We start from the raw sequence: 20,635 nt of genomic DNA on the forward strand, positions 1-20,635 counted from the left end.
TATGTGGGTTTGTGTGTATCTGTAGTTTCTTACTATGTCCAGGTCAGCTGTGTTCACGGTGAAGCCAGTTAACAAGCCAATATCTAAGATTGACATCGTTGCATCTCTGTCCCTGTCCTTATACCTGTAAACGGACAGAATAATTAAATAACAGCATAATAAAGGAGAAGGAGAAAAAGAACGATGCTTCAAATACCAATGGGCAGCTAAAATTTGCATTAAAGCTCATTCCAGGAAATCCCAGGCACAGAGGATAAGGTGTTTTAAATAACGAGAATAACAGAAGCAGAAAAGGTTCCGTGTAAAAGCATGCTATTGTATGACTTCTTGATCGTACTTACAAAACCTCGATTTTCAGCTTGTATATCTTCTCATCCTCACCCATTTTCTCTGCAGAAACAAAGTAGTTAAGTAATTGGCTATTTAGTTTATTTGTTTCTCATAAGGTGAGGTACTTGGCAGAAACAAAGTGATAAAATAATGACGAATGAACAGAAATGGAAGGCGGGCATCACATTACCTGGAAGGAGCTGCACTGACAAGTTAAAATTCTGACAGTCACTCTCCTTTTCTTTAGGCAGAGCGTAATACAGCGACACCATCTGTCACGCAGATAAAAGGGCATCTTAACGTGTGATAACAGACGTGTCTTAAACATATAGTCCACACGAGGTTAAAACGCATTTGGTCTCAGGTCGGATTAAAAACAGGACACATTAAGATTCATCAATGATACCATTCAGAATGTTAAACTATATTGTACTTACTGTCAGCGTTGCCTCTCCTGTGCCCGTGGCTACCACTTGCAGATCCTGGTTTATATCATTGATCTGTGGGAATTTAAAATATGCACACAAACACACACAGTCAGGTGTGAGAAAACAACAGGAATGCTGATATTGATGATCCACTGTGAGTTTTTTTTGTGCGTCGTCTCACTTTGTCTGTTCTGGTGGTATATTGGTTGTTCCTGTTGAAGTTGATCTTTAAGGGCCTTGTCCTGCCTGGCAACATGATGTCCACATTCAGATCATACTCTGGTTCTTTAGCACTGGCCCAGTACTCTGATACAGCCTGGTACACTATTATGGTCGCCTAGAGAGAAAAATAGTGAGCGGGAGAAAACAAGACATAGAAAAAAGAGGTAGTAAACAGAGAGGGGGGAGTCGGCCTTACCTGAGTTGATCCATAGCCTCCGCCCACCTTCTGCTGTTTGCTCAGCCATCTCACAACAGGTCTGGCATCTTCAAAGGCCTTTATTAACAGAAGGCAAGAAAAGGGTTGACATTTGTATTTTGTATTTATAAGATAAATAGTAGATTCTGGTACAGTTATAGAGTTTCTAAATCAGCTTTTCCTTTTATGTCACATTCAAACAGCAGCTGCTTGATAAACAAGAGCGAAAGCCTGACGAAAGCAATCAATCACATTTTTTTATTACGAGGTCATAACTGCAAACAACAACTGGAAAAATAATTTAATGATTTAAATGTATAATACTTCACTGACATTACAGAGACCCATTTCACTGACTTTTGTTTGCAAACCATCTGCCCCTTTAGTGAGGCAGCATGGATGAGGACTCGGTTAGTATGTTTTCTGGTGGTGGGACATGCTCACCTTGGCCTTGACCAGAGCGAGAAGGGCGTAAGCTGTGGCCTCCAGCGTGTAAACACGTCCTTTAGGTGTCGGCCAGTGGGACAGTTCTGAGGAAGACGCACACAAATATATTTTTATTGCCATGTTGTACCTGGAAGAAGTTAAATTCACTAATAATACCCTAGTCTCTCGTCTAAGAGTAGTTAATGTTATAAAAATAAAATCAAATGAAAAAATAAGAAAGTAAAATGTGCATAATCTTTCTATCATCAGAAAGTAATTTGGTCAGAGATTCATATATGGATCTGTAGACTTGAATTCTTCCCAATACATGTACTGAGTGAGACACTAAAAATAGTTAGTATTGTTGGACAATCTATGTCACCGAGACGCTGTTTCTAAATTACCAAACATATCTTTGATATTTCTCTACTGATCAGAAATCATCCCATAATGTCAACCTATATTAAGTATTTATCGGTAGATGTGATATATTTTTGTATTCATACATCACATCATAGACTGTTGCTGAATATGATTTAAGAATATTGACACCTGGGGAAGCAAACTTGTTGAGGACATTGCGGTCCAGTTTGTTTTCATTGGCCAGGGCATATGATGCCATGGCAACCGCATATGGGTTGGTGAGGGTGGGCAGATGCTGCTCCAGATAGGCCACTGCTTTGTCTATGCTGCCTGGCAGACTCTGGGCAGAAGGAAAAGAAAGGAAGGAGAATAAGGAAAGAACATCCACATATCAGTAATCAATCTGTTTCAAATATCTTCTGTTCAGGAATGTTGTAATATTTAACCCCGGGACAATAGGGGAGGATGGATTGTCCCCTCTCTTAGCCTCTGTCTTATTAGCTAGACTATTAGCTCCTCTAGGAAAAAGCTACTACTCTCGGTGTCTATCGGATAGAGCAGTAGCTAAGTTTAAGGAAGTAATTCCGCCAGTCTTGAGTTCACTTCCATGTCTTAATGAAACGGAGGACTTTTATGCTAATCTTAGTCCCTCCCAGATCGATTCTCTTATAGATGAATCTGGAAGCCTACTGCGAACGACTCTCGACTCTGTTGCTCCGCTAAAACAGAAAACTATAAAGCATAGGAAGTTAGCTCCCTGGTATAACTCCCATACTCGTAAATTAAAACAAAAACTGCGTAAACTTGAAACCATCTGGCGCTCCACCAAACTAGAAGAATCCCGCCTAGTTTGGCAGGACTGTCTTAAAACGTATAAGAAGGCTCTCCGTAATGCCAGAGCAGCCTACTACTCATCTTTAATAGAGGAAAATAAAAACAACCCTAGATTTCTTTTCAGTACTGTAGCCAGGCTGACAAAGAGTCACAGCTCTACTGAGCCATGCATTCCTAGAGATCTTAGTAGTAACGACTTTATGAACTTTTTTAATGATAAAATTCTAGCAATCCGCGACAAAATTACTTGCATCTTGCCTTCAATTGGAACCGCGTTACCCTCAAACTCAGGAGTTTTAGAACTAGCATTAAGACCTGATATATATTTAGACTGCTTTTCTCCAATCAACCTAAACCAACTAACGTCAATGATCTCTTCTTCTAAACCTTCAACCTGTCTCCTAGACCCGATACCAACCAGGCTGCTGAAAGAAGTCTTACCCTTAGTTAGCGCGTCGCTATTAGATATGATCAATGTGTCTTTATTAACAGGCTATGTGCCACAGTCATTTAAAGTAGCTGTAATTAAACCTCTTCTTAAGAAGCCTACTCTAGATCCAGGGGTTTTATCAAACTACAGACCAATATCAAATCTTCCTTTTCTCTCTAAGATCCTTGAGAAAGTAGTCGCCAATCAACTGTGTGACTTTCTCAACAATAACAGTCTACTTGAGGACTTCCAGTCAGGATTTAGAGTACATCATAGCACAGAGACAGCTCTGGTAAAAATTACAAACGACCTTCTTATTGCTTCTGACAAAGGACTGGTTTCTGTACTTGTTCTGCTAGATCTTAGTGCTGCATTTGACACCATTAACCATGAGATTCTAATATGTAGACTGGAAAAATTAATTGGCATCAAAGGAAACGCATTAAGCTGGTTTAAGTCCTATTTATCCAATCGATCTCAGTTTGTGCATGTCAATGAAAAATCCTCCAGGCACACTGAAGTTAAATACGGTGTTCCTCAAGGTTCTGTGCTCGGACCAATTCTTTTCAACTTATATATGCTTCCTTTAGGCAACATTATTAGAGGACACTCTATAAACTTCCATTGCTATGCTGATGATACTCAGTTATATCTATCGATCAAGCCTGAAGAAACCAATCAGCTAGTTAAACTCCAGGCATGTGTGGATGACATAAAATCCTGGATGACCTGCAATTTCCTGATGTTAAACTCCGATAAAACGGAAGTTATTGTACTTGGGCCTAAACTCCTCCAAAGCTCGCTGTCTAAAGATATAGCGACTATTGATGGGATTGCCATCACCTCAAATGCTACTGTAAGAAACCTTGGAGTTATCTTTGATCAGGACCTGTCCTTTGACTCGCATATTAAACAAACCACGAGGACAGCCTACTTTCACCTGCGTAACATTACTAAAATTAGGCCAATGCTGTCTCAAAAAGATGCAGAAAAACTCGTCCATGCATTTGTTACCTCAAGGCTGGACTATTGTAATTCTTTATTATCAGGCTGCTCTAATAAATCTCTTAAATCTCTCCAGCTGGTCCAGAATGCTGCAGCTCGTGTTCTGACTAAAACCAGAAGAAGGGATCACATTTCTCCTGTATTAGCTTCTCTGCACTGGCTGCCAGTAAAATCCAGAATAGAATTTAAAATCCTTCTCCTCACTTACAAGGCTCTTAATGGTCAGGCACCATCATATCTTAAAGAGCTCATTAAACCCTACTGTCCTCCTAGAGCACTACGCTCTCAGAATAAAGGGTTACTTGTAGTTCCTAAAGTCTCCAAAATTAGAACAGGGGCCAGAGCTTTCAGCCATCAAGCTCCTCTTCTGTGGAACCGTCTTCCGGTTCTGGTTCGTGAGGCAGACACTGTTCCCACATTTAAGAGTAGGCTTAAAACCTTTCTCTTTGACACCGCTTATAGCTAGGGCTGGCTCAGGTTTGCCCTGAGCCAGCTCTTGGTTAAGCTGCTATAGGCCTAGACTGCTGGGGGATTATAGTGACACACTGAGCCCCCCCCCCCCCCCCCCCCCCCTCTCTCTCTCTCTCTCTCTCTCTCGCGCGCTCTCTCTCTCACTGTGTATGTTCCCCCGGAGTCCCTGTGCTCTCTTGCCTAGCAGGTCTCCCTGGACCGTGGTGGAACCTGGTCCGGACTGCACCGATGTTGTGGTCTTGTTTGCCTCTTACCGCCTGTATTTTTAATTAAAGTAATTGACTAAAATCGGCATCTCTACTGTCACTAACTTGACTACTCCCGGGATCACTCCCGGGAGTCTGGCTATGCTTTCTGGTCCAGCAGAGTCCACTGAGGTCCTGACCGATGCAGACTGCTAACTGGCCTGATACTGGAAACACCACATTGTAGCTCCACCTGCCCGCTGTGTGACTGCTCAACTACTCCTGCTTTCTGGTTTACGGCGACGTGGTTGGGATGGATCCATCTCGGCGTAGCTGTGCCTGCTGCCATGGACTACTACTGTTGATACTATTGCTACTGTTAATACCACCGCTACTGTTAATGCTACTACTACCATACTACCAACACCAAATGCAGTTGGAACCCAAGGGCCTGGGCTGCACGAGATTTCTGCCTAAAAGCCTATTAAGGCAGTTTTTTCTCGCCACTGTCGCTGTAACGCTTGCCCCTGGGTGATGTTGGGAATTTGAAATTGTGTTGACTCTTGAAATTTTGAGCGTATTCTAGTCCTGCTCAATGTGTTAAGTGTCCTGAGATGACTTCTGTTGTGATTTGACACTATAAATAAAATTGAATTGAATTGAATTGAGCTTGCAGGTTACATGACTCAAATGACCAGCACTTTCACTGTGTGGTATTTCCCGACTGTGTGGAAGGTATTGGGTGGTTTTTGGTTACTTCAGGCACTCCAGGAAGTTTTGATTTAACCATCACTAGTGTGGAGTCAGAAAGGAAATACAAATAAAAGCAGGGAAAGAGTAAAAAAATAGTATGCAGATGAGGTACTCACATTAACGGAGGCAGCGCATAGTGTGCGTGACTCCTGCATGGCGATGAGACAGAAGGCCGTCATGGAGATGTCTGATTCTGTGCCCCTCACATCGCCCTACACACACACACACACACACACACACACGATTATGGTCAATGACATGGAATTTGTTTTCATCTCGCTATTGTTGTGTGGCACTATGATGGAGAATTGATATTAATGAAATCAGTTCACGCACAATCATCTCTCCGTGGGACACCCTTCCAACTTCTCTAAACAAGCCGTCAGGCTGCTGCGTGTGGAGAATCAGGAATTTCACAGCTTCACAGATGTCCTCCTTCTGCACCGCCACCAGGTTGTTGGCCATGGCAAACACCTTGGCAACGTAGGCTGTCAGCCTTAGAGAGGAGATGAAGTTTAGCTTCATTTATTTGCACATGAAATACAGCATCGTCACACAGTCAGAATGTTAGAAAGTTGGAAACAGTTGTATGTGTGAGTTGATCGACGTTTGCCTCACCAGGTACTGCTTTTGTGACTGGCCCAAACAGAAAAAGAGCCATCCTTTTTACGGTAGGCAAGCTGGTTGCGGTAGCCTGGACACACAACACACAACCAATGTGAGGAGTCCTGTCACATGTTTTCCCTGCAATTATACCATCTTGCAAACTATTCTGCAGGCATAGGTTTTTACAAAACTTTAATAGTCTACGTGTTGCATTCATCCCATTATTTCTCAGTGTGGGGAAATCAATAAGATTTGTGATATATGTGATAAAAAACACGTGTGAGCCTACCGGTCTTGATGTGTGCAAGGGCTTCGCTACGTTTCTGAAAGCCCACAGTTTCCCACTGGTTGGTTTTGTCCAAATAAGTGGTTGCAATGACAGGTAGGGTCATGTGGATCATGTTCTGCTCTCCGCAGCCTGAGGGCTGGTAGATCAAACTACCCATAGAGTTCCCACTAATGGCATTCTCCACCAGTGCAGAAACTTGTTCTCTCCCTGCATGCACACACACACACACACACACACACACACACACACACACACACACACACACAAAGAAAAAAAAAAATGTTATAGATCGGGAAGAAACAACTAAACAAGCACCAATTTATACCAATGCAGAGTTTATTGTACACTATGCAAAATGTAAGATTATATCGCACCTGTAACAGAGATCTGTGTGCTAGTAGGTGCGTTTGGAACCAAATCCTTCTTTGGAATTCCACTGTTGAGAGTCACCTCTTGTTTACCAGCTGAAGGGATACACATTGGGCAAAGGGGGGGATCAATTAGCGAGTGATTAATTACCAAATGACACTAAAATGAACCTATTTAATGAGTGAACTCACCTACACCATTCTTAGTGGGGTCTAAATTGACAATCTGAGGAGATTTAACCAGTACACCTTCAGGCTGGAAAAACAATGGACAAACGTTAGAAATCACAACTTTATTTTTTATCATGTCTTATTTACACTTTGAAACGGCTGATTCAGTGTACATTTGCATCAAACCTAAGCCCCAAAAGATTTCTGTCTCCCTATACTGACTTTCGTTGGTCTCCAGTTTCACTTACCACCACACGCAGCATCTTCATGACTCCGTCGTTGAGCGATGAATCTTTAACAGCTGCTTTGACCTCAATCCGGTGGTTTCCTTCTTTCATGGGAATAATGACGAAGGGTACAGATCTTGTCGTCTGGGCCCCAATTCTCACCTCCTGACGATACCTCCCATGTTTAGAAGCTGCACTGCACACATCCCCCTCCTCGATCAGGTCCACACGCACCTGGAAACAGGGCAATGACGGAGAAAGAGAATGAAGTATGAGGAGCTATTACATTTATCAAAACACTAGTTGTACGTCAGTCCAATATTGTTTGTTGTTTTCAACCCTTTTGTCAAAAATATCATGTTCTTATTGGCTCCGACATGAAACACCAGAGCAGAGTAACCCAGACTTACTGTGACAATATCAGGGCTGTAGTTGTGGAGGATCGCCTTAATTTCTATCTGCTCTCCACGGACGGCGGAGTACGGCAGCCTGAGATCAATGAAGAAATCTTTCCGGACAATTACCTCGAACGGATCGCTAACACAGATTCCTTTAATATGAGAGGGATGAAAGAGGTTTAAGGTGTGAGGGATGAAAGAGGTTTAACGTGAGCAGCACAACTAAAACACCGGAATCCTCACCCTGAGTTCTGGACAGACTAATGCCAGTGAACTGCCAGGTTGTGATCGAGTCTTGCAAAGGGACATTTTTCGTCAATGACGTGAAGTCGCTGGAACAAAGGATAGCGTTAACACTCAGACAGGCAAAAGGTAAGTTATCAGTGTATTTTCCCTGTGTGTATATTTAAGTTGACTCACCAGTTAGGTGTTTGTGGAGGGCAAGCAGGCAGTGCGACATCTATCCACAGCCAACTTTCAGGGAACTTGGTGCGAGAAACAATTTCATTGCTGTCCATGTAACTGTTGTCATCCTCCTCACCTAAAAATGTCATTAAAACGTTACTATTTTTATTGTTTTCCTAACAACCCATAGGACAATGAATAGCAGCCCAGGGCTTAGACCCATCTCTCGTCCCCATCTCTTACTGCGAGCCAGGCGGAGGCTGTCCGCCTTACTGTCCTCCCGCTGGGTTTCCATCTCCTTGCAGCAGTGCAGGAAGGCGGCGACACAGGCTGCACCATCACTGATGTACTCGCTGCGCACCTCACATGTGTAGTCGAGGAGGGATTCTCTCATGGCATCCAGACAACACTCACGCTGCAGCGGGTCTTTATATTCACTCACTAAAAAGACAGACAAAAGGTAAGAAGATATGAACAAGAAGAAGAATTGTGAACTGGAAAGGCAAATTAGAAATAAAAATAGTTCCTTGTTTTATTTACACATCCTCTAACCTTTGACCTCTGATTTGAAAATGGAAAAACAAATAGACAAAAAGAAAAGAGGGCTCCCTCTCCCTTCAGTATAGAAAAGCAGCAGTATGAAGCAACAGAGTTACATATTACATATTATATTACATTACATATTATACTTAGTATAAAGTAAAAACAGTTTAATTTGTTAGCATGGGAAAGACCTGTACTATGAAAGTCAACAAAACAGGCTCAGAGCCTAAAACAAGGGACTGAATATATGTGCTGTTCTTACCTAAGCTGGTTGTGACCTCGAATATAGTAGTGGCTCGTCTCCTCCTGCTGGGAGCCGGACATTTCAATTCTGGAAATGCAACAAAGATCGGATCTTTAACACAACCCAACAAGTTTTGACCTAGACATGATTTCTGCATGGTATGATTGATGTGAAACTCTTAAAATCAGAGTGGGATTATTAATCTGGTAGGGCACATGGACAGTTTGTGTGTGTGTGTGTGTGTGTGTGTGTGTGTGTGTGTGTGTGTGTGTGAGTGTGTGTGTGTGGAAAAAAACTAAACAAAAAACGCACAAGCAAAAAACCAAGATGGGGACAGCCAAAATGCAGAACTTGAGGCTTCAAAATGGCACTTCACAAACCAATGAGTGATGTCACGGTGATTTGACTTCTCCTAATCAGAGATATTTCATTGGTACAGTATTAACGCCTTAATAAAGCAGGGTATGTTCAGGGAAGGTAAGGGTAAAGTCACCTTGTCTGTAGGCAGTCCCAGAAGCTGTGTCGGACTCAAACAACAGCCCAGCATCGTAGAACACACTCATGCCGTCCTTCCCTCCGCCTGGTGTGCAGCCGGTGTCGTGTTTCTCTACAACATCCCACACCTGAGCAGGTTGGCGGTCATTCACACGTGCAAAATACAACCAAACAGATTTACAACATTTAATACACAGACACTTACACTCATGCACTGGATTTGCTGCTGGATACATTTATACAGGATATTATTTCAGCCAAAAAGCTAAGCTAGCTGAAAGTTAAAGGTTGAGTTGGCGATTCTATTCAGAGACTCTTTCTGTTATATCAGTTGAAATCCTCATAACATGCCGATAGCAATGAATGAATTAAATGCTCTGACATAATTAAAAAATCTAGCCGTGGCAAAATCAACCCCGTCCAATCAAAAAAGTACTCTGACGATCTCGAGCACTCGTTTGGCTTCTGGGGGAGCAGCTTTGAGAGGTCTGAATGAAGTGGACAGGACGTTTTCGGTTCGGTGATGCGTTCAAAGTCAAAGTCTCTGTGGTTTTTCCAAATTACCTACTCTACCTTTAACGTGTGCTTAAGTCTTTTATTTTTAACTTTTTAAATTAAACTCCTTTCAAAGATTTTCACAGATATGAAATAAGGAACTTGCCTTTTTCTGGGTGAGACGGTGCTTGTTGTTCAGAACGTAGACGCCTTTGTCAACTGCCACCAGTCCCACTGTGGCCCCTGGATCTCCTGTGACCTTCAGACCAAACATCCTCCGAGGCTCATAGGACGGAGCGGCTCTCGTTGATTCCAGCAACAGCTAGATGTGAAGGGGAGGTGATGAATAAGACATGCAGTTTTGTATTTACTAGAGCAGTTTCATGTATAAAAAAACATGTCCAAGAATTAACTTTAGTCTGTACGTGGGTGTAGAGTTTGCCTACTTGAACTCTGCTACATCTGTGTTGTGTGCCTCACCGAGCCCATGCAGGTGTCTTTGACGTCCACCCAAACAGAGTCTGATACCACTTCATTGCCATTTGTATGGTAGTAGGCTACAATGCGGAAGGAAGGCAGCATTTCTTTGGTAATTGGGACGATCAGGGAAATCAGTACTTGACCCCTTGTCTTGTAACGGCCATTTTTCACCAGCTGACCTCTGCTCAGGATCTAGGGACACAGATTTGAACATCAGCAATCATCAGAAACCAGTCAAAAAATACATATGTCCACACATGCACAGGTGTAAACATTTCTCACCAGGTATGTGATGTCATTGTCATGCTTTTCCTGTCTGTTGAGGTTGAGGTTGATTTTCAGGTTGTCTCCTAATTGCAGCTCAGCTGTATCCACACCTGCAAACGTGACACGCTGTGATGAGTGCTCAACGCAGAAGAGATGCAGAACAAACTTCGCCGCTGCCGCCTCCTTTTCTACCATCTGACGGAATTCAAGGAAGCCCCTCACCTATGTGGATGTAGTTGTTGCTATTGGTGGTATAGGGGAGCGCTACCATGGAGGCCGATGCTTGCCTTTCACGTAAAATACCAGGATCATTGGTCTTTGCCTGCAATTAAAGACATACACAGGTAAACACACACACACACTTGATTTCACCCCTTTGAGTGAATATGAAAAATTTAAATTAATGTAGGTTTAAGCTTCCCTTTGCTAAATGGGCTACATTGGTAAAAAGGATTACAGCCTTACAGTGATTGTCAGTCTTGGGTCCCTTGCCACTGTGTTGATAGTGAGCTTTGCCATGCCATTGTCTGCGGTGAAGCCATGCACCTGGCCTGGGTCGACCACCACTGCGACACCTTGTGCAGGACTTTCGTCAGGATTCAAAACTTCAACCTGCCATCAGAGGCAAACAGCTGAACGATCAGAAAACATCTAACAGCCTTATTAAAACAGTTTCATTAAATTTTTTTAATGCTGTCCACTAAGTATTATGACTGAGTTGATGGTGACCCAACAGAATTTCCTTTTTCTCTGGAGTTGCACCTGTTTGTCAAAATCTGTCTTTACCTCATAATGGAAATCCCCCACAGATTAAAACATCGAGCTAATCAATAAGAGATATTAAGAGAGCAGTAAACAGTGTGCCACTTAGATATTTAGGATAAACTGCCATCTGTGTTTTCTAAGAGTGACTATATTTCAGTAGTGAAATGTTGTTGTTTTTTTTTGCAAAGGATTTTACAGATTAATTCCCAACACGTAAGAAATATTAAGGAAAAAAATACAAGAATAACCAATACAATTCTAAATAAACTCATATCATATGTCTGAAGCCGTTATATGGAACGATCACTGTCAATAAGTTAAATAATAAACTTAATGTTTAACACATTTGCACATAAATAGCCATCTTAATATAAACAACAATAACAACAGCGACAGAGACAAGGCCGCTTCCTGAACACTTATTCTTCTTTAACCGATTTATATCTGTCCCTGTCCTAATTTCCTTATTCTAACCTTGCCATAAATTCACCCCATGAAATGAAATATATGCTCTTCCTCGTAGTATGAACACAACGGGTTTCACTTGTGCTCTATCTATCTGAGATGTTTAACCAAATCCATGAGGCGTACGTAGCTGACAATTTATGTAAATGTAAATAAGTTGTTTACCGTAACATCGAAGGACATTCCTGGTTTGAAATATTTGGGCGTCTTCTTGAAGTGGATGGTGTAAGGTGACGTCACAATCTGGATACTTCTTAACTCTGCTTCCACCATTTCACTGCCTGTGAGTTGATGCAGAAACACAAACACATTCACACACAAACTGAAAACTGAGGTTTTTCACAGAAAACATACGGTATCCTGTTAAGTTTCATGTAAGACATTAACAAAACTGATACTCATGTTGACCCGCACATGATTAAATATACTGAAAAAGGCCCAAACACACACAGCCTCTGTCTTACCGCTCCCCGTCAGCACACTGACAGCCACAAATATGGAACTGTCCACCAGCTCAAGGATGTTCGGGAAAGTATTTGTGATGTGCTCCTTCTTCAAAGTGACATGTCCAATACCGCCCACAATCTAATGTGACACAATAGAAAAAATACATCTTCAAATACAGTATAGTGGTACAGCTACAGCTTTAAATGTTTGAATTCTCGGCCTGGTTGAAATCTAAATATCCTAAATAAATGATATCTGTAGATAGGAATGGAATCAAATTAACTGAAATAACTGCAGATGAAACGGGGAGATCTGGACATTTTTCAATGTTTAGAGTCTTGCAAAAATATAGAGAAATACAGCAAAAATGTAAGGATGCGCTCACCGGTACTCTCTGAAGAGAACCTGGGAGACTCTTCTTTTGATCATCTTTCAAAACCCCAAACACCACATAGGCAGTCCCTTCCACCTCCTCACCAAACAGATACCTAAAGCCATGAGACAGGGACATGTCTAAGCCCACAACAAGCAAAATAAGACACTTAAAAACACACAGCAAATAGCTAACTGACTAAAACACCAAGAGCCCCAACACAGCCCCTGAACACCCGTTATTTTTCAAAACCTGGTCTCTAAAGCCATGAAAAAACAAAAATCTTCACATACGTAGCTTGGATGTCGACGGTGAGGTATTCACTGTCCACGTAGAAGAAGGGGCTCTGAGGCACCAGTTTAACCTCAAAACTGGGCAGGACTGAAACATTGAAAACATTTGATCGTGTGTCCAATCAGGTTAAAACTAAGGGAATGTTGTAGGTTTAGTTTTAAATAATCGTAGGTATCTCGAAGGACTCACCATACTCTTTGACCTCGAACTCTGCAAAATAGCTCTGCTGTGGGTTGCTGTGGAACTTCGTCACCACCTTCCACAGTCCGGGACTACACACACGCACACACACGCACACACACACACACACACACACACACACACACACACACACACACACACACACACACACACACACACACACACAATATTCATATAGAGACTGAAGGTAACACACAAACCCGACATCGGACTGTATGAAGTCATTTATATCTAACATAAATTGAGTTGTTAGCCTACACAAAATGTATATTATTGTCCTACAGACAAACAACGGAAAATCTGAAGTTTAGGAGAAAAGGTCAAAAGTCGATAGATAGGGTGTAGTTCCTTTATTTTATGCCCTTTTAGATTTTTTAGGTTTTAGTCCATAAATGTATAACTGTATAACTACACCTGCCCATTTACAGTTATATTAAAATTTTAAAAGTTAGCTCAGATTAGCATTAAGACTAGCCTGGCGCTGTCCAAGGGTAGCAGAAAATCCACCTAGCATCAACTCTAAAGCTCTCTAATTAACACATTTAATTCTTTTGAAAACCAAAGTGTAAAAAAGAAAAGTTGTGTTTTCATGGGAGTATCGTGCTCGACTTTTCATTGGCTGGTGCACAATTATCCAAGAAGTTTCCCTATTTACAGCCAAGCTAAGTGGCATATTAGCAGTCGTAATTATCTTCTCATTAACTTTTATTTTCCAAAATGTCAAATTGCCTTGCTTTTAATACATACATTCAAATGTGTAATTTAAATTTATATTTATCACACCATGATTTCCAGAGTAGATTTCCGAGCCAAAAGCAAAGATGGCAGTAAGCTACTGCTATGCTGCAAGCTAAGCTAGTTTAGCTTTTAGCAGGTTTAGTTTAGCATAGCTGTCCAACCGCTAATTTTTACCTTGTGTAATAAATTCAAATACAGATACAGGTTGGGACGAAAGTAACGAGATTTTAATTATTGGACCACTAAACAGCAAAATGCAAAGAAAAACAATGTGGAAAATGTATTTGAGATAAGATAAAATACCTGACAATTTCAGCGAGTTGGTAATCTCCAGAGTGGATCCCTGATTTCAAGGAGACTGGATCAAGTGGTAAAATGATGCCTTCAGGGGTCTACAAATGTAATAATATTCAACAACCATTAACAGAGAGCGATGCCAGTTTACTTATTAATTTAGTAAATCCATGCTTTATTTTATGAATGATTTTTGTCGGTCAACATCTCGATGTTCACTTTTTGTACCATTTTGATCTATTTAATTGTCTTTTAAGTGACTATCTATCAAAGAGTGAGAGCAACGCATCTCAAATCTTACGGACTGACACTTTAAAGAAATACTTCACCGATGGAAACATGAATCTTTATTTAAAGTGGGTCATTTTTGATCATGAGGCTTTTTTTCAGAATAGAAATATGGAGATCTCCCGTCTCTGGGGAAAATGAGGGAATGATGCACGACCATTCAAACAATTCGGGTTTCTAACGATACAAAGCTTAATGCAAATGTGTGAAGTATTCCTTTAAAAGTCTCTCTCTTCCACTGAGGGGAGATGCTGTCTGCAGTGTTCAACTCCGCCACTAGAGGGAGGCAGGCACATATCTTTTTGTATATTAAGTAAGAAGTCATTTTGTTCATCATCACTTCACTAAGAGGCATCCTGCCATTCAATTCTGTGCCTTTCAAAGATAAAATACAATACCACGATCTCGATGGAAATAGAAGCATCAGTCTGGGCATCGTCATTCCTCTCTACAGGCTCCATACTGGGCGTCACTGCAAACATCCTGTAATGAACTGATATTGAGAGAGAATGAGACTGTTGAAAGTGGAGTAAAGGTGCATCTATTTTGAGTCATGTGACTGCTAAACAACTTCTTGAAATTTGGTATTATGTGCAAGGAAGGGTTTGACCATTTTACTGTAATTTACAGGGCTCATTTAACTTGGGGAAAAAATAAACTTCAAGGCAAGTAGGTGTGCTTTTCAGCACTGATGTAGCATTTAACTCACTTTTGCTGTTGGGGGTGTAAAGGGTCTTGTCAGTCTGGATGAAGATGTACCCAGACTGAAAGGACACCAAGACAACTTTCTCCAGCAGCCGGCCAGGGAACTGAGCTTGCAGGTACACATACTGCTTCACGCTGGGATCCCTATTGAAGTCTCCAGCAGGAATCTGAAACCAGTCCAGGCACAAGTAGGGCATCAGTAGCAGGTAACCCAACATGTGCATTTCTGGATGAATTACAATTCTTGGTGTTCCTGCGAGAAAATTAAGCAGAGTAACGGTAACATATACAGGTTTTTATTTTACCGTTATTTGTCCCAGCTCCTGGAAGTTCTTTCCACTGGTAAGTGTCACAGGTGTGCTTGCCAGCTTCTTGGCTTTGGTCGGATGGTTCATCACGTTGATGGTGACCAACATGTCGGCTCCTGTGCAGTCTTGACACTCCACAAATATGTTTTCTGCTGTTCCTACCCGCAACAAGTTGGGGGCAGACATCAAGTGCCTGCAGAGTGGTGGTGAGAGAAGAAGGAGATATACACAAATGTTAATATTACTAACTGTGCATACAAACCACACACACACACACACACACACACACACACACACACACACACACACACACACACACACAACCAATGCATTTGCTCTCATCACAGGTTGGCGTTTCTGAGGGAAAGAGTGTGTCCTTTTTGTGATTTTTTTCAGAATTATTTTGTGCAACAAAATTGTTTATTTATCTTCTTAATGCTCAGGTTTATCTTGGTGCCCAAACCTCAGGTTGAGAATCTCTGTCGAGCCTGTGAGTTTAAGTTTCAATTCATCCAAATTATCAGAAAAAAACCCCTATTTGCCCAGATGAGGATCATGAGCTTCGGTGGACTTCACACATAATCAGTCATCTATTGATTACCTAGCTGGAGATCTTTCATCATGGCTCTGCAGACTTTTGCTTTGTCTGGCATAATGCATCGTTGTGCAAACTCTGGATAACATTTTGGCCAACTTTCTTGCATCATTTGAAAGACCAGATTACCTGACACAATGTGCAAACTGGACTACGGCTCCTCATTATGTCAAACACGAATGAAAAAATATTGGCAGCCATGGACTTTTTAAATGGAATATAAATGCAGAAAACTAAGAGGGTGGAGCAAATTATCATGTTTGACTATAAGCGGATGATTATTATAGCTTTTTTCTCATGCAGATTACCACCTAATTTATATTTACATATTCATTATATTAAAGTAAATTAAAGACTAACACTTTAATATTTTTTGAAATATTTTTCAAATAACTATCTATGGTTTTATTTCAATGCATTTCAAATACTAATTTTAATAGGCCTGATGATAAACTGTAGGCCATCATGGCCGAAAATAAAAAAAAATGAAAATATATAGTTTTGTAATGTATAAAAAACCTATAAATGAACACTATAAGCAGAATACTGCTTTACAAAGACATTTCTAATTAATGGTTAGTGAATGAGGCCCATTGAGAGGATGAATAACAAACTATATTTTAGCTCCGTTTTCTGTGAATTAGTTCAAACACAGGAGGAGTGTATGAAGGTAAGACAGGTCTACTTACAATGGAGCTCCATCCGCCAGAGAAGTCAGGGAGACTAACAAGGCCACAGAGGCGACCAGCCACAGCTGAGTCCTACTCATCATCCTGATCCTGATCTGCTGTCAATGTAGACTGTCGCTGTGCAGCCACCTCCTTTTATCCACCTCGTCCTCCTGCATCTGCTCATTTTTTTGTGTAGGCATGTATGTACACAAACACACTGACACATGACTTCCCAGCAGCAGTTGAGAAACTGTTGAAATCAGATAAACACGGTTTCTGTTCTGGGGGAAAAGATAAACAGTAGAAAATCAATGAAGGTTTACAACCTCGACTAACTGCAAAGCATACAGATGAATATGGCAAAAATCAGAGCAAAACGACGTACTTCTATTGTGACGCCATTGTTTGTTTTCTTTTTGTCTTTGGGAAATCAGAGTCACTTCTAATTCTGAATCTGAACCAAATTAAGCCTTACTGACATACTAACAAAAAACAAACATATTCACCACACAGACACAATCTAGTCAGGTGACAATCTCATTACGTCATTTCTGGGCAAAGTATCTGGCAGGGTTTTTTGGAGTTTCAACAGCAAGGGATTTTCTCAAGTAATTCAGTAATTGGAATTGGTGATTTTTATATTTTCTTTTATTTACTTTTTGACAAATTATATTTTTTATATTGTATTCAAATAGCTCAATGGATTCAATTATTCAAATGGATATTGCAATTTTTTATTTTTTTTCTTGGCTCAGATGGTTGACGAGTTGCAGTTTATGGTCCTCTAGATCACCAGGGGGACAACATATTTATTTCTATTATTTATGTACTGGAAATTATCAATTTACATTACATTGAATCCTTCCAGCACAAAATATGTTACATTAAATATGGACATATTTGTTCCTATTTCCTATACAGTTAACACAAAAGATAGCAGTTTATTTCTTTAATTCTTTTTTTATTTTACTGCAAGACAGAAAGAGAACTGCATTACTGTATAAGACAAAAGAGACAAAACACTAGGAAGAACACTAAGAGGAAGACAAGAACAGTGAATACAGGCGAGTTAACATGCAAAATATCAATAGACATTATCTTATATATGTCTAAAATTGTCAACCTACTTCTTAGAATAAATACGTTGTAAGTGCAGTACAGCTGTACTCACGTAAACTCCAGTTATCTGGGGCTCAATTCAGTGGCAGCATTTTAAATCATTCTTTGCATAAGACATTTTGTGGACTCAGTGAGAAACAGAAAGTGGACAGTTATCAGTTGGCCACACACTGAACGTTAGGCGCTAGGTAGGCAAAGTTCAGGTTTTACATGTTGTTGTTGCCCTTCGATAATTTCTAATTCAGGTCAAGTTTGATCTCTGATTTCTTACCCTTTCAGAGGCTATAGAATATGCTTGAGAAGTCAATAACAGTGCTCTTTCCACATCTAGGATCTAGTAGAAAGGAAAAAAAGCCGCCCTGCGTGTCCCGTGTATGACGATGACATTGTGTCTTTGCTTAACTGTTATCCTGGATGACTCATATTAAACTTCTGATAAGACCCAATCCCGCCTAGAGCAGCCTCGCTGTGTCTTTGTTCTGCGTGTTAGGAGTTCTACTATTTGGACATGAAAAAAGAGTTTGTCTGGGAGAAAGTAGACCACACCAGAGAGCAGATTCTAAACTCACACAAGGCCTTTTCTCTCTAATGATTAAACCTTAATGATATCAGAGTGATTGATGATTTAGTAAATCAACAGCCAATCCTGCTCTCTGTTACCTAACCCACATATGTGTTAAGAAAATATAACATCAGACAAGAAAATGTGTTTGGAAGATTTGGACTTTTTGATGGCAAAAAAAAAAAGCAGATAGAAGCACCTGATTCTGATTGGCGGACGTGGGACACGTGACCTGACTCATTTGCATACAGACAGGCAGGTGAGTCCGGGGAGTATAGGTCCAGCTATGACACGAGCACGCAGAGCCCCGGCGGGATTAAGAGTTGTGTCGGTCCGCCCGAGCATCTGGCTTTAAACCAGGCGTCACCACGGGGCCACGTCGTCGGCCAGCTCACCTGGACGCTCGTTAACAGGCAGGTAATCAAAATATACCCACCTCAAAGGAAGGAAACGCGTAGTTTCTGAGCGCTTTAGCTGCCAGCAGTTTCACCTGTCATCTAGCAGCAATAGCAGGAGGCGGAGGCTTACGTGAGCGAAGAGGCCACTGGTTGAACAGGTGTAGCAGGACCTGCAACATTCCGCCGCACGCACACACACACACACACACACACACACACACACACACACACACACACACACACACACACACACACACACACACACACACACACACACACACACACACACACACATCCGCCTGTAGCAGTGTACAACTCTCGGGGTGTGAGGAGTCCATGCGGATTACAATTTATTTCCATAGGAGGACATTAATGGCGAGCTTGGGTCTATTTTCTTCCTTCTGCGTCGTTATATTGAAGAGTTAGCCCTGCGGTTCTTGCCAGGGTATATTTGTAGTTTGGGTTAATTTCTATACTCATTGATGTTGTTACAGGCCATGTGTTTTAATAGCAGTGCAGGGACATAGAATGTGTCATTTATTTGAATTCTATGCATTTAACTGTTCAGCATATCGGGCCACCACCATTTATTTTCCATTACTATTAATCTGACGAATTTTCTTGATTAATCGAGCCCGTCTCCAGCCAGATTGGCGTCTTGAAATGTCTAAAATCTTAATGAATTACGTTTATTGTAATGTTAAAGGAAGACCAGCAGGAAATCCTCACACTGCTAGAACAAGCGTATGTATTTATTTTGTTCAATAATTAACTCAAATGATTAAAAACTTTTTTTTTTTTTTTTTTTATTAATTAATTTTTTCCAGATGCACCACTGTTGGTCCAGATGTAAGAACACGGGCCTCACAGACCTGATCGATACCTGATTATCCTCAGGGAGGTGAGTTCAGCACTTTCACATCTTCTCATCCCTGCATTTGTGGAGACTTTCGTAGACTTTATTTTTTTAAATTTGTTGATTCATAAGACATTTCCTGGAAACAAGTAATGCATTTGTGTTCTAATTTATAGGGAAATATGAATTCCCTCAAAAGAGAAGCTCAGTTTAAAAACATGAAAATCTTTATTCACAGATGGTTATTCTCCTTCACATCGGATTGTTTACTTGCCTGTACTCCCATGGCTGAAAGACTGTGTTAATTTGCAGTGCACCAATTAAACACCATTATTTCTCCTTGTGTTTTACACACTTCCTGAAGGTTCTTGAAAATGGATTTGATCTGACAAGCGTCATGTAATCACGGTTTTATCTGGAGTTACACATTTACTGACCCCTCTTGTCCCCTCTGCCTGACCTGCCTGCGACTCCCTCCACAGCGGTCTGTCACCATGGCGATGCAGGTGTTAATCTCACCCACAGTGTCGGTGTTGGTGTCCGCCGTGCTGTCCCTGCTCAGCTTGGCGCTGCTGCTGCTGCTGTGTGTCATCAGGAAGAAGAGACGGATGGAGGGGACGTACAGGCCGAGTGCAGAGGAGAGGAAGCAGGTGGGACCGGCGGGATCTGAAAAACCTGGCCTGCCTCTCCCATTGCCCAAAGAAGAACGCCTCATATGATGAAGGTATAGCAGCGGACTCTCCCTCCTGTTTCCGGACGCTGCTGTGCTGCTGCCACCGCGGGATGATCCGTGTTTTCTTTTGCACCTGAAAATCTTTTTAATTGTTGATGTCACCTGTTCCACCGTAAGAAAAGAGGAAGTGTCTCTCCGTCGTATTCCTTTTATCCAAATAACTCACTCCCTTTATTCCGCCACATAAGGAAC

The 20,635-nt window shown here is 41.3% G+C and overlaps 1 protein-coding gene across 1 annotated transcript in view; it reads right to left on the reverse strand.

The window, feature by feature from the left end:
• The window catches only part of LOC311010931 (complement C3-like), a 21,255-nt gene extending 4,308 nt beyond the window's left edge, over positions 1 to 16,947 (reverse strand). The window contains exons 1-36 of the mRNA XM_084005574.1: positions 16,794 to 16,947; positions 15,507 to 15,702; positions 15,206 to 15,368; positions 14,895 to 14,989; positions 14,218 to 14,306; positions 13,165 to 13,247; positions 12,975 to 13,062; positions 12,694 to 12,796; positions 12,326 to 12,446; positions 12,027 to 12,142; positions 11,097 to 11,243; positions 10,854 to 10,953; positions 10,647 to 10,741; positions 10,365 to 10,556; positions 10,051 to 10,206; positions 9,388 to 9,517; positions 8,913 to 8,981; positions 8,351 to 8,548; positions 8,123 to 8,243; positions 7,946 to 8,034; positions 7,715 to 7,854; positions 7,326 to 7,538; positions 7,099 to 7,162; positions 6,913 to 7,002; positions 6,539 to 6,745; positions 6,262 to 6,337; positions 5,980 to 6,139; positions 5,760 to 5,855; positions 2,155 to 2,305; positions 1,621 to 1,706; positions 1,177 to 1,254; positions 940 to 1,095; positions 768 to 830; positions 521 to 602; positions 342 to 390; positions 34 to 124 (exon numbers count right to left, since the gene is read on the reverse strand). Of these exons, the coding sequence (XP_083861700.1) occupies positions 34 to 124; positions 342 to 390; positions 521 to 602; positions 768 to 830; positions 940 to 1,095; positions 1,177 to 1,254; positions 1,621 to 1,706; positions 2,155 to 2,305; positions 5,760 to 5,855; positions 5,980 to 6,139; positions 6,262 to 6,337; positions 6,539 to 6,745; positions 6,913 to 7,002; positions 7,099 to 7,162; positions 7,326 to 7,538; positions 7,715 to 7,854; positions 7,946 to 8,034; positions 8,123 to 8,243; positions 8,351 to 8,548; positions 8,913 to 8,981; positions 9,388 to 9,517; positions 10,051 to 10,206; positions 10,365 to 10,556; positions 10,647 to 10,741; positions 10,854 to 10,953; positions 11,097 to 11,243; positions 12,027 to 12,142; positions 12,326 to 12,446; positions 12,694 to 12,796; positions 12,975 to 13,062; positions 13,165 to 13,247; positions 14,218 to 14,306; positions 14,895 to 14,989; positions 15,206 to 15,368; positions 15,507 to 15,702; positions 16,794 to 16,876 (4,236 nt within the window). The 5' untranslated portion in view covers positions 16,877 to 16,947. The remainder of the gene's footprint in view (positions 1 to 33; positions 125 to 341; positions 391 to 520; positions 603 to 767; positions 831 to 939; positions 1,096 to 1,176; positions 1,255 to 1,620; positions 1,707 to 2,154; positions 2,306 to 5,759; positions 5,856 to 5,979; positions 6,140 to 6,261; positions 6,338 to 6,538; positions 6,746 to 6,912; positions 7,003 to 7,098; positions 7,163 to 7,325; positions 7,539 to 7,714; positions 7,855 to 7,945; positions 8,035 to 8,122; positions 8,244 to 8,350; positions 8,549 to 8,912; positions 8,982 to 9,387; positions 9,518 to 10,050; positions 10,207 to 10,364; positions 10,557 to 10,646; positions 10,742 to 10,853; positions 10,954 to 11,096; positions 11,244 to 12,026; positions 12,143 to 12,325; positions 12,447 to 12,693; positions 12,797 to 12,974; positions 13,063 to 13,164; positions 13,248 to 14,217; positions 14,307 to 14,894; positions 14,990 to 15,205; positions 15,369 to 15,506; positions 15,703 to 16,793) is intronic.
• Positions 16,948 to 20,635: the final 3,688 nt, after the last annotated feature.

This window comes from Eutrigla gurnardus, assembly GCF_963514095.1.
Source record: "Eutrigla gurnardus genome assembly, chromosome: 3".
NCBI lineage: Eukaryota > Metazoa > Chordata > Actinopteri > Perciformes > Triglidae > Eutrigla > Eutrigla gurnardus.